The following is a 13,870-nucleotide window of genomic DNA, read 5'->3' on the forward strand; positions in this document are numbered from 1 at the left end:
AGTAGGTGCAAATATTGTGGTCCTCCAACTCTAAATTCTTGAGTGTGTACTTCTGAAAAATAAGTTGTTTGTTTGTTTGTTGTTTGAAGCCAGGTTCTCACTCTGTCACCCAGGCTGGAGTGTAGTGGAGCTATCACGGCTCACTAGAGCCTTGACCTCCCAGGCTCAACTGATCCTCCCACCTCAGCCTCCCGAGTGGCTAGGACCCCAGGCATATGCCACCAAGCCTAGCATTTTTTGTTGAGACAGGGTCTCACTTTGTCACCGAGGCTGGGCTCAAACTCCTGAGCTCAAATGATTCTCCTGCCGTAGCTTCCCAAAGTGCTGAGATTACAGGTGTGAGCCACCACACCCAACCAGATAAGGATATTCTCGTATATAACCACAATACCCCTAACAACTCAGTTTTAACAGTGATACAATAATTTTATCTAATGTATTATTTGTGCCCAATTTTTGGTCTTATAATATTCTTCATCCTGTCCTCTTCCTCCACTAAAGAATGCAATCTATGATCAGGTGTTATATTTAGTTGTCCCGTGTCTTTTGTTTCCTTTAACCTGGGATATATCTAAAACTTTTATGTTTTATGACAGTGACTTTTTTAAGAGTACAGTATTCCTCCTTTTTAATTATACATTCCTCATTTGGGGTTTCTTTGATGCTTCCTTAGAGAAACCCAAAAGCAAGATTCGGGTTATGCTTTCCCGGCCAAAATATCACATATATATGTGATGTTGTGTCCTCAGGGCCTCACATGGGGAGACACACGAGATCCATCCGCTCATTGGTGGCGATGTTTCTGACCCCCCACTCCAGGTGTTACCCAACTCCTCTGCCATATAATTACCATTATTTCCCTTGCACTGAGAAGCAATCTGTGGGGAGACCTAAAACCGTGCAAATATTTTGGCCCTTATCAAAATTTCCCCTAGATATAGCATCAGTGATGTTTCTTCACAAACCTGCCTCATAAAGAGATTTTTGATGCTAAAGAATCCCTGAAGCCCTGCCTGGATATTTCATTGTTTCAAGATGAAAAGTCACAGGTAAAGCATGGTCACAGTGTCCTCAGTCCAGGCTGTGGTTTTATGAAAACTGCATTGGTCATCAGTGTGCCTAGAGGCAGAGAAGAAAGGACACTGAGCTTGGAGTCAGTGGACCAAGGTTTGAGTTCTGCCTTCAACACCTGGTGATCATCTGACCTACAGAAAGTTGCTTCACTACTTTACACCTTAATCTCCCCTTCTGGCAAGTGGGATAAATGATGTGAGATAAAAACACTCCAAGCTGGAAAATGATATATAAGGGTGAAGAAGAGAGGAAAGAGACTTATATTTATTGGATATCTGCAATATGCCCATGTTTTCACCTCCTTTGTTTTCTCATTTTACACAGATATTAACCTAGTCCTATTTTACAAATAGGAAACAGGATCAACAGGAGTCCTGTGCTGGGCGTGAGGGCTCACACGTGTAATCCCAGCACTTTGGGAGGCCGAGGCAGGTGGATCACTTGAAGTCAGGAGTTCAAGGCCAGCCTGGCCAACATGACGAAACCCATCTCTCCCCCCAAAAAAAAAAATTAGCCAGGTGTGGTGGTGCGTGCCTATAAACCCAGCTACTCTGGGGGGCTGAGGTACAAAAATTGCTTTAACCTGGGAGGCAGAGGTTTCTGTGAGCTGAGATCGCACCCCTGCACTCTAGCCTGGGCAACAGAACGAGACTTTGTCTCAAAAAAATGAAAATAAAGAGGAGTCTTGAAACTTGCTTAAGTTCAGTTTAGTTTATCAAACAGCTTGTGCCTGCTTTTACCAGGTCATTGGCTAGACATCTAGGAAACAAAGGTAAATAAGACCCAGTCCCTGTCCTGAAGGCACACAGAGAAAAAACAGATATTTAAATACATTATACCCACAGTAAGTCCAAAACTAGAGGTATATATCATGTTCCACATGTCTTCAGTCAAGAAATATTTAGAAAGCACCGAATAATCTGGCAAAAGACAGACAGAGCCTCTGCTGTGGTTGAATTTACATTTATCGGGAGGGAGACAGACATTAAATCCACGAATAAGACAATTGTATAGAGTGATATGTTCTCGAGAAGAAACTAAAAAAGAGTGATACGTTCAAGAACATGGGGAAGTGTAGAGAATGTACCAGTCTTGGTGTGAGTAACTCCGTCTGCAAAGAGGTGTTGCTCAGTCATTGAGTGTTTTGCTCAAGATCACACAACTAGTAAGTGGTCAAGCTGGAATTCGAATCCAAGTTGGTCTGATTTTAACCAGTGCTGATTTTTTTTTTCCTATTACCCTACTACCTCTGTTTTCACATCCCAGACTTAATCTTTTAGGAAATCCTTGCAGCATACCCACGATTTGACTACTTCTCATGACCTCCACTGCTACCACTCTATCTGAGCCACCATCATAGCTTGTCCTGGACATTTTGCAATATCTTACTATCTGGCCTTCCTACACCCATTGTGGTTTAACAGCCCCTACAGTCTACTTATAGCAGCCAGAGTGATCTCTTTAAAATAAAATCCAGCTGGGCACAGTGGCTCACACCTGTCATCCCATCACTTTGGGAGGCTGAGACGTATAGATTGCTTGGGCTCACTGAGTTCAAGACCAGTCTGGGCAACATGGTGAAACCCTGTCTCTACAAAAAATACAAAAATTAGCCAGGCATGGTGGTGTGTGCCTGTGGTCCTTGCTACTTGGGAGGCTGAGGTGGGACGATGACTTGAGCCCAGGAGGTGGAGGTTGCAGTGAGCCAAGATCGCACCACTGCACTCCAGCCTGGGTGACAGAGCGAGACTGTCTCAGAAAAAAAAAAAGAAAAAAAGAAAAAAAAAATCCAGTTACTTCACTGCTATGCTAAAAATTCTCCCATGGCTTCTCATCTCTTTCACAATGAAACCATGAGTTCTTATGACCCTCAATGTTCTGATTTCAAACTTCCACGTTATCATATTCCCTCCCCGCCTTCCTACTTCCGTGGCCTCCTTGCGGTTCTGGAAATACCTTGAGGACGCCTTCACTTCAGGGCCTTGCACTTGTGCCTTCAGTCTCAAAGGCTCTTCACCCAGATATCCTTTTGGCCAACTCCGTCTCTTTGTTCAGATCTTTGGTTATAAGTCACCACATCAAAGGGGCCTTTCTTGAGAACCCATCTGCAGGCTCAGCCTCTATCAGCTCTTTTACCCAGGTATTTTTTTCATCTTCCTTTTTTATCATCGCCTGCCAATACTGTACACCTTTTTATTATTATTATTTGTTTGTGGTCTATATCCCCCTACTGAAATGTAAGCTCTGTAAGATGAGGGACTCTGTTTTTATTCACAATGAATTTTATTCATTAAGTTCCCATTGCCTAAAACATTGTTCTAGTAGGTGCTCAGGAAATAGTTTAGTGTTAAGTGAATGCCTTTTGTGAGATTACACTGTTTTCTTTTTGTTCCTTGAACGTTAACATACAAATTCCACATCTTTGGAGGTAGGTTATTTACAAGATTATCAGCCAACATTTATCAAGGATCTTTGTGTAGAGCACCATATTTTGAACTCCTTCATTTTGGATTTTGATGCTAAGCTTTATATGTATTGTTATTACAGGGCCTTTTTTCATTGCTGTGTAACCAGGGATCTCTGCACCATCAGAACGATTCCTTTTTCCTGAAATTTCTAGAAAGTCTAAGGGTTTCTGCCAAGTACATAATCAAGGGCCTTTATGTGGAAAAGCTAATTTCATGCTCTGCAAGTAAAGTAATACACACTCCAAAACTAGAATATAGGTGTATAATTATTTAGGTTTTTGTATACCAGATCCTGAAATAGTAGATGAATACACAGATTTCAGGCAAAGAAGTTTTCCTAATATTCTTCATAGGAGCCCCAGCTTCTGCCTTAAGAGTGTGTGCTGGCTACACGGTTGAATTTAATGCTCAGTAAAGGCAGATGTGACACCATGTCTGAAATCTCATACTGTGCAAATACATTAGACCCTGGTGTCTTCTGGGTCTACATTTTCCCAAGTCATTGTCTTGATATTCTGGTCATTTTTCCGTTGAAAAGCATGTTTAGTACACAGATGATGACACCTGAAAGATGCCCTACCATGTTAAGTTCCAAGGTTCAATCCCTGATTCTTGAATACTGCCATGCAGTTTCAGGCATCTTTCTTTCCACTACTCCATGGCCATAAGCATTCCTCTTCTGAATCAAGCACCCCTGAATTGTACTATGAAGTCCAGTTATCTAAGCAAGCTTCTCCAGGGGGTGAGAAAAAAGATACCAAGTTGTCGGACCTGGGTGTGGTGGTTCACGCCTGTAATCCCAGCACTTTGGGAGGCCGAGGCAGGCAGATCACTTGAAGTCAGGAGTTCAAGACCAGCCTGACCAACATGGAGAAACCCTGTTTCTACTAAAGATACAAAATTAGCTGGGTGTGGCGGCAGGCCCCTGTAATCCCAGCTACTTGGGAGACTGAGGCAGGGGAATTGCTTGAACCAGGGAGGTGGAGGTTGCAGTGAACCGAGATGGCGCCATTGCATTCCAGCCTGGGCGACAGAGCGAGACTCCATCTCAAAAAAAAAAAAAGATACCAAGTTGTCTCCAGTGATTTTATTTTTTTTAGTTTTATTTTTTTAAATAGGCTAAGCAAGGAAGCACCAACAGCTATGCTTTATGGCCTAATTAATTATTTGCCATTTGGGAATTATAAATCTGAAGACCAGGATACTTGCCCACACCTGCAGCTCTCAAGGTCAGGTTGTTTCTGAGCTGGCAATATTTGTAATGGGAACTTGTTGAGCTTGAGCAACTTGAAAAATGTGTTCTGCCCACAGTTTCCTATAAAAGTATGAGTATCTTCTTGACCTGTTTCCCATAATGTTTTCCTGAGTAAGCAGAATAAATCAATTAATTATCACTTGTTGGGGTTTTTTCTTTCTTTTTTTTTTTTTTTTCTTTTTTTTGAGACGGAATCTCGCTCTGTCGCCCAAGCTAGAGTGCAGTGGCGTGATCTCTGCTCACTGCCAGCTCCGCCTCCTGAGTTCATGCCATTCTCCTGCCTCAGCCTCCTGAGTAGCTGAGACTACAGGCGCCCACCACCACGCTCAGCTAATTTTTTGTATTTTTAGTAGAGATGGGGTTTCACCGTGTTAGCCAGGATGGTCTCCTGACCTCATGATCCGCCCACCTCGGTCTCCCAAAGTGCTGGGATTACAGGCATGAGACGCCGCACCCAGCCACTTTTTGGGCTTTATTTAACAGTTTAAGGGTGTACCTAGACGGCTTTTTGATAGCTAAGATATTTCTTTACTTTCACATAACTTGGAATATTTACTTTTAAATCATTGGCAAGTAGCAATAAGTACGCCTGTTTAGATAGGTGGTCTTATATATGCTTCAGAACTTCTAAAATTTTGGCTTGAATGTTCATATTATCAACTTCTTGGTGTAATTAATTTTCTGGATCATAGCAGTGGAAAGAGACCCCAGTACTCTTCTTCAGTGCTGTCCATAATGAAGTGTCTTTTGCCAACTCATTCAATAGATATTAATTGTGTCCCTGCTATGTACCAAGTACTGTTCTAAAGCATTAAAAATATAGTGGTGAATATGACCAAGTCTTCATGGAGTTTGTGTTCTAGAAATGGATACACAGCCTGGTGAATGGATTCAGTTTTCTGTACCGTTTTGCCTCCCTCCTGCCACTCTTCACACATTTCCAGCATTTGAACTATCCTGAGCTATGCAGTTCCCTGAAAAACATCATGCTCTTCTGTGGCTCCGTTTCTTGGCTCCTGCTGTTCCCTTATTTGTTTACAATCAGGCAAATTCTTGCACTTCATTTAAGACTTAGCTCAAATGCTGTTTCATCTTTGAACCTTCCACTAGGCCATAACTGTTAACTGCCTTGATTTTAAACCATTGTGGAAATAAATATCCTTTCTAGAAAAGAATTTACATTTCTTAGCTGGAAAAACATAACCCAACTTGCAATTCCTGAGTATGCTTCTCCTGTCCCCACCCCTTGATCTGGGGGTTCTCTAGACTATCTCTGTGGTTTAGCTGCATGAAGAGTTAACTTGTGGCACCACCAAGTGGTTCCGTCAGGCAGTGCAACTTAGTTCTCCTACAAGATCAAAGTAGTCCAATTTATACCATGTACCTATGAAGGGAGGGAAGAAGATGGCAGAAAGGATGGAAGAAAGGAACAAAGAATTATAATGCAATTGAGAAGTGTAATGATTAGACCATCTCTACCTCTAGAAGCTTAAAATCTTACAATACCTTTAGCAGGCTTGCGATCTATATTTGGGATTTTTTTTAAATCTTCACTATTTTGTGACCTTTAAACCTACCACATAGAAATGAGAAATGGTTTGCTTATGTTCCTTCATTATGTGAGACCAGAGTATTTGCATATACTCGTTTTTTCCTTACTACTCAGCTTTGCTCTGGGGAATAACCTTTTCTTTACTGACCCATTGTGAGAGCCTCATTGAACTCTGCATTTCCTACTCAGTCTGAGTCTGAGATCTCACCATAGCGTGTGCTCTCATAGACTATATCCTTGTGGCAAAATGGTTCTTAAAAGATTTGACAAAAAAATATTTTTTGCTAAGTGAGGGATAAATGTATAGTGATAATCCCAATAAACAAATTCTCAGAAATCAAAAGTTACCTAATCCAAGTTGGCTCAAATATTGAAGTACTTCAGTGAAATTAGTTTATTTAGTATGACTTCATGCCTGCAGGGACAGGGAAACAGAAAGATGGAGAGTGACAGCACTCCATCTGGGGTTCTTGGTTCTAATGGGGAGGCTGAGGTTTCATCTAACCTGTCAAGGAGAGTGGGTTGCACTCCTTGACTTACACTTTGGAGTGGGAAAAATGCAAAGCACACATATACACAAAACCCCAGAGATATGAGACCACTCATTCTAGGTCTCAGCATGAAGCAAATCCATAGAATGGAACAGATCTCAATTTGATTGAACTTTTAAGATTTTGACCACCATGTGTTAGAACCATTCCTTTTCTTTAATAGAAGTGTCATTGGGCCAGGTGTGGTAGCTCACACCTGTCATCCCAACACTTGGGGAGGCGGAGGTGGGAGGATCACATGAGCCCAGAAGTTAGAGACCAGCCTGGGCAACATGTTGAAACTTTGTCTCTACAAACAAATTTAAAATTAGCTGGGCATGGAGGTGCACGCCTGTGGTCCCAGCTACTCAGAAGGCTGAGACCGGAGGATCACTTGAGCCCAAGAGGTCAGGGCTACAGTGAGCTATGATCGTGTCAATGCACTCCAGCCTAAGCAACAAGCAAAACCCTGCCAAAAAAAAAAAAAAAAAGAAGGAAAGAAAAAAAGAAAAAAGAAGTATCATTGCAATGATACTTCACATATGTGAGATAAACAATACATTCACCCTTTGTTGAACTACCATGCCCAGGTTATTTCAAACTATGGAAGGATCTCTTGTATCATGACTCAGGACTTGTTATAACAGGGTTTCCTTATGTTCTGTGTTGAATCACATCCAAAATGCAGAAAGCATAAGCAATAAAGAACCTAACATTATTGAAGTTCCTCTAAAGGTCGTGTCCAGATTTGTCACCCCACACCCATCCAGTCAGGTGTCTTTTAGTTACTCAAATGGTTTCCATATTGTTAGACCGTGTTCCCTCTAAAAAAGAAGAAAAGGGGAGGTGGTTCTGTCTTTTATATCAATAAAATTCTTCATAAAACTCAGAAGTAGAATGGTGAGAAACTAGGGAAGAAAAGTAGTAACGCAAGGCTGAGAAAATAAGATGTCTGTTTCAGAAGGATCAAAGCTGATAGAACAAACTTAATTAGCCAGGAATTATAGAGAAAGTTGGTATTATCCCATTAGGAGAGTAAAGTATCAAACATCTCCTCCTTGGTGGTTCTGTCTCAATGTTCAGTTTACTAAGTGGAAAAAATATCCTATCCTGAATCTGTGCTATCTAGATTATTTAATGCTTTCCTTTCTAAAGATTCAAAAAGGTAGATTTCTGCTTATTTTTAATACTTTCTCTGGTCTCAAACTCTGTTTTACTGAGAGACTGGTTTGTTACAATTTGTTTTATGGTATCATATGTTCTATCAAGTTGGCTTTAGATAGCCACTTCTCTTTTCTTCTCTCTCTGTAAAGATACAGATGTTTCTGCCACTAAGAGCAGTCAAGCACCCCTGTACATTCTGAGTTTGTGGCCTGACTAATCAATGGCATGTTTTCTGGGGCGGGTGTTACCTTTCTAGAGTGTCCTGCCATACTTCGTAGCTACAAAACTGGCTAAAATCCGAAAGCCAACTTTGGATAAGCCCACTCCGGAGACGTTTGTGAAGTCTGCAATTAAAACAGTCGGCCTGCAATCCCGAACCAATGGATACCTGATCCATGTTCTTATGGTAGGTAGATTGTTTGAGTCGCAAATCAGTACTTTCTGGCTTGGGGTTTCTTTCCCATTGAGTTACAGGATAGTATGTAATAGATTAGCATATATACATTGTCCAGCCATAGTAACAAGACATCTATGTCCTGTTATAATCATAATGGTTGTATACCCAAGAACTTTACAATCTACCTCTAAATAAAAACAACACTATAATAAAATGTTAAATCATATGCTTCAATTTAGCCCAAATTGTAGGCTATAATTACGTATCTCTTGCATTGTTTCCCTAGGGATGGATAATCTCAAACCTGCCTTCTTGGATTTATTTGAAAATAGTCATGAATATGAACAAGGCTACACGGGCTCACTATCTGAAGAAAATCAAGAAGAACTAAGCATTGATAACTGCATTGTAACTTGGCCAGATGCTCCAGCATATGCACGTTCACTGCAAGGCACCCTACTGATTTTGAAAATCTGAAGTTGTCATTTCAATAGTTATTAACGTGACTAAATGTTATCTTAACTAAGAGAAAAACAGAAGTTGCTTTTAGGGGTTTCTGACATATATTCTGGATACTACCAGAGGTAATTTTGAAGTTTAATATAAATGCTCATATCAAATGAATAAAGAACTAATATTGTTGAGAACAGCTAATAGGAAGAAATACTATTATAGCAAATCACAGAATGATAGACTCAAACATAAAACTCAGCAGTTTTATCTGCTTCAAAGTGCCATTGACCATTATTCCCGTATTTTCTTTGAAGCTGATTATAAAAACCAATGTCCAGCTACTCTTTTGTGTTTGACACTTTGAAGAAATGGAGATTGATTTGATTTGTTTATAAGCAGACACACTGCAATTTACAAAGATCTCTTTAAGGTTTTATAAAATTATCTTCCAGTTTGTACATTTATATAGAATTGTTCTTTATCAAGGGTAGCTAATGACGTGAAAGTAATTGTGAATATGGAGTTATTTCTGACACATGAAACCCACCAAACTACGCTTTCTTATAACGCATATTTCTTCTCAGTTTAAATGTATGTAAATATCAAAGCTATATGGTATGATTTATAAAGATAAATGGGCCAAAGTGCACATTGAGACTGGCACCCATCTATGGTACCACTGAAACCCTGACCCAGAAAAGTGGCTTGCTTGGACACCCAGTCTTCTTTGTTTCTGCATTTAACCAATATTGATCACACATGTGACACAGGCTAGTCCTCTAAAAGTAATGACTTCATAAAAATGGCATTATAATTTTTAAATTGATACTCTGTAGGTAGGTGCTGATATAATTAGTTTTAATAAAACATGCTGTAACCATGGTATACAACAAAAATACATTTATTTGGTGATTGAAATTAAGGCCGTATTTACAATGACTTAATATAAGGCTAACTTTTATCCTGCTTCATAACTTGTATGGGGAACTCACCAAGAAAGAATTCAATACTGTGAAATATGCAACAAGCAGATTGGCCTTTACCTAGGCTGTGGTTCCTAAGCTCTGAGTTTTAAGCACCTGTAGATTTGTATTAAAAAAAAGAAAAAATGGGGCCTTAGTTTCTGGCTTTTAATTTTGCCAGCTAAGGACATAAAACAAAAACAAACAAACAAAAACAAATAACCATCTGCTATCAGCATCATTATGTAAAAGAAAATATATTTTAGCCCCTAAAATTAGGAAGAATGTAATCTCAGAATAAAGATTGTCATTTAAATTGAATAAACATAGCTTTATGAAAAACACATTGTTTGCCCTTTTTTCCTCTCATTTTATTGTAGAAATGGTGACACCACAATGACGTGGGCGGTATTGTATCTGCTTTCACATGTTGGTTGGTTGGTTGGTTGGTTGGTTGGTGAGTTGGTTTTGGTGTAGTAGTCGGTAGTGGTGGTAGATAGAGGAGGGATTCATTTGCAAGTATATAAAATACTTTTTCTTTTATCCCAGTTAGAAAATACTTGTAGGCTAAGCACAGTGGCTTACCTGTAAACTCAATGCTTTGGGAGGAAGGCAGGAGGATTGCTTGAGCCCAGGAGTTCAAGCCCAGCCCGGGCAATATAGCAAGCTCTTGTCTCTACAAAAAAAAATTAAAACATAAAAAATTAGCCAGGTGTGGTGGCATGCACCTGTAGTCCCAGCTACCTGGAAGGCTGAGGCAGGAGGATTGCCTGAGCCCAGGGATTAGAAGCTACAGTGAACTATGATTGGACTACTGCACTCCAGTCTGATTGACACAGTAAGACCCTCTTAAAAAAAAGAAAAGAGTTATAATTCTGGCTGGAAAATCCCTTAAAAATTTCAAAACTTCTGAGCTGTGGCTTTGATTGCTTCAACTCGGCAAGCACCCACTTGTATTTGACATTCAAGGGTGAAGATGATGACATAAAAATGTATTTTTCTAGGCACATGAAAAGAAAAATTATGTTAAAAGGAAAACAGTATACTCCAAATCTTCAAAATAGTGAAGTAAAAATTTTAGACTTAATTTTATGTTGACTTGATTTTATGTTCTAATGCATACTAGGTAAGATTTGAACACAGACAGGCCAGGCGCGGTGGCTCACGCCTGTAATCCCAGCACTTTGGGAGGCTGAGGCTGGCCGATCACGAGGTCAGGAGTTTGAGACCAGCCTGGCCAACGTGGTGAAACCCTGCCTTTAAAAAAAATACAAAAATTAGCTGGGCGCAGTGGTGCGCGCCTGTAGTCCCAGCTACTCAGGAGGCTGAGGCAGGAGAATCCCTTGAACCTGGGAAGCAGAGGTTGCAGTGAGCCAAGATTGTGCCACTGCACTTCAGCCTAGGCGACAGAGTGAGACACCATCTCAAAAAAAAAAAAAAAAAAGATTTGAACACAGAAAGACTAGAGTAAACAAGAATCACTTCTCCATTCTTGGTTATATTTCATTATCTTTATACACTACTGAAATCAGTTTGTTTCAAGTATTTTACCTGGGATTCTTGCATCTATATGAAATTGGGCTGCAGCCTGCCTTTTTTACACTTTTTTGGTCAGTTTATGGTGTCAAGATTGTAACTCCATTAAATGAATTGGAAAGTGTTGCCTATTTTCCTGTTCTCCATAAGAATTTGTAAAAGATTGGAATGATCTGTTTGTTAAAAGTTTATAAAGCTGTCTGGCCTAGTATTTACTGGTGGGAAGACTTTAACCACTGTAATTAGACTATTCAGGAATTCTATTTTTTACTTGAGTAAATTTGAAAAGAAAAACTAAGCATTTACCCATTTTACAATTTATTAGCATAAAGTAGCTTAAGGAATTTTCTTATTTCTAAACCTCTCCTGGATACGCATACTTCCTTTTCTGATACTGTTTGTATCTTCTCACTTTCTTTTCCTTGGCCATTTTACCAGAAGTTTGTCTATTTTATTTTTTTTAAAGAACCAACGTTAGCATTGTTCGTTCTTTCTTTTATGTTCTGCTTTCTGATGGTTGGTTCTGTTGTTTTTCTTGTTCCATAAATTGGACATTTAACTCATTCATGTTCAAGGTTTTTTTGATTTTTAGTAAGTATCTGAGTTTATTTGAATTCTATCCTTTGCTTCACCCCATGATTGAGTGTATGCATATATACAAACATGTATATCCACATTTTTATTGATTTTCCATTTATATCTTTACATTATGATTTATTTGACCTGTTAATTATTTTAAAGTATTTTAAATGCACAGACTTAAGAGTTTTATAAATATATTTCTTTTTCAAAAAAATTTTGTATTGTTAATATTACTGTCAATAAGACAATTTTATATTTTGTGAATCCTGATAAAATGTGCTGAAGACACAACATTAATTATGTGATATTCCTGCCAAAAATGCATAACATGAACATAGTAGAGAGAAATGTCAGAAAAAGCTAAAATGAGGAATATCCTACAAAATTACCAGCCTATACTTGTCGAAAATTTCAGGAGACTAAAGGGACGTGACAAGTACCTGCAGCACGTGTTTCTGGATTGAATCCTGGTCAAGAAAGCATTTTTTAAACTTTTGTTCTTTCGGACATTTTTGAGACAATAGGTAAAATTTGAGTAAGGTCTGTAAATTATTAATAGCATTATATCAGTGTGACTTCCTGATTTTGATAATAACGTCATGGTTACTTGAAAAAGTCCTTGATTTTTAGGAAACAGACACTGGAGTGTTTAGGGTTAACAATATTGTGTATGCAACTGAATCACAAAACGTTTTGGAAAAATTATAGAGAGAAAATGGTAGAGTAAATGGGGTAAGATGTTAACCTTTGCAAAATCTAAGTGGAGGTATATGAATACTTTGTACTGTTTTGCAGATTTACTGTAAATCTGGAATCATTTCCGAATAGAAAATTTAAAAAAAGCTTTTGTCGTTGGTTCTAACTAATTGCATGTGGTCAAAGAACATGTGAGTATGATAAAGTTTGGGCAAATTGTTATAACCTTTCTCTGCCTCAGCTTTGCCATCTGAAAAATGGAAATAATGTCATACATTGTTTGAGAGGAAGTTAAGACATTTAGTGTACTGAGAACTCATCCAGGCACAAGTATATCAATATATGTTGCAGTAGGCTGAATAATGGCCCCCAAGACATCAGGTCCTAATCCATGAACCCTATATTACCTTACATGGAAATGAGGTCTTTGCAGATGTAATTAAATTGGAGATCTTGAGAGGGGGACATTTTCTTGAATTATCTAGGTAGGTCCTAAATGCAATCACAAGTGTCTTTAATCAGAGGCAGGGAGATTGCAGATAGAAGAGGAGGAGGCAATGTGATCATGAAGGCAGAGATTGGAGTGATGCAGCCACAAACCAAGGAATATCAGTAGCCAAAAAAAAAAAAAAAAAAAGGCGGGGGGGAAATGATCAAGGAACAGATTTTCTCCTAGAAATTCTGGAGGATGAAGCATCCCACCAACAATTTGATTTTGGTGCAGTAATACTCATTTTGGACTTCTGGCCTCCAGGGAACTGTGAGAATAAATTTCCGTTGTTTTAAACCACTGAGTTTGTGGTAATTTGTTCCAGCAGCCGTAGGAAACACAAATGTAAATTGTATGACCTACTAGAGGTTTTGTTTGTTTAGTGTCAGGGTCTCCCTCTGTTGCCTAGGCTGGAGTGTGGTGGCGTGACCATGGCTCACTGCAGCCTTGAACTCCTGGGCTCTTGCAAGTGATCCTCCCTCTTCAACCTCTTGAGTAGCTAGGACTATAGGCACTGGCTTTTTAATTTTTATTTTTAAAGATGGTGGTCTCAGTATGCTGCCCAGTCTGATCTTGAACACCTGCCTCCTGGAATCCTGCCTCAGCCTCCCAAGTAGCTAAGATTCCAGGCATGAGTCACTACACCTAGCTGGAAATTTTTTTTATGTCCAGGTATGGCCACTTTTTTTTATTGTTTGTTTGTCTGTCTCC

General features: G+C 39.3%; 1 protein-coding gene across 2 annotated transcripts in view; it reads left to right on the forward strand.

The window, feature by feature from the left end:
• HSD17B12 (hydroxysteroid (17-beta) dehydrogenase 12) overlaps positions 1-10,201 on the forward strand; it is a 169,058-nt gene extending 158,857 nt beyond the window's left edge. For both annotated transcript variants that reach the window (XM_012001344.1, XM_012001345.1), the window contains 2 exons: positions 8,300-8,449; positions 8,727-10,201. In XM_012001344.1, the coding sequence (XP_011856734.1) occupies positions 8,300-8,449; positions 8,727-8,831 (255 nt within the window). In that variant the 3' untranslated portion in view covers positions 8,832-10,201. The remainder of the gene's footprint in view (positions 1-8,299; positions 8,450-8,726) is intronic.
• Positions 10,202-13,870: the final 3,669 nt, after the last annotated feature.

The sequence above is a fragment of the Mandrillus leucophaeus genome, unplaced genomic scaffold, assembly GCF_000951045.1.
Source record: "Mandrillus leucophaeus isolate KB7577 unplaced genomic scaffold, Mleu.le_1.0 Scaffold66, whole genome shotgun sequence".
NCBI classification, from domain to species: domain Eukaryota; kingdom Metazoa; phylum Chordata; class Mammalia; order Primates; family Cercopithecidae; genus Mandrillus; species Mandrillus leucophaeus.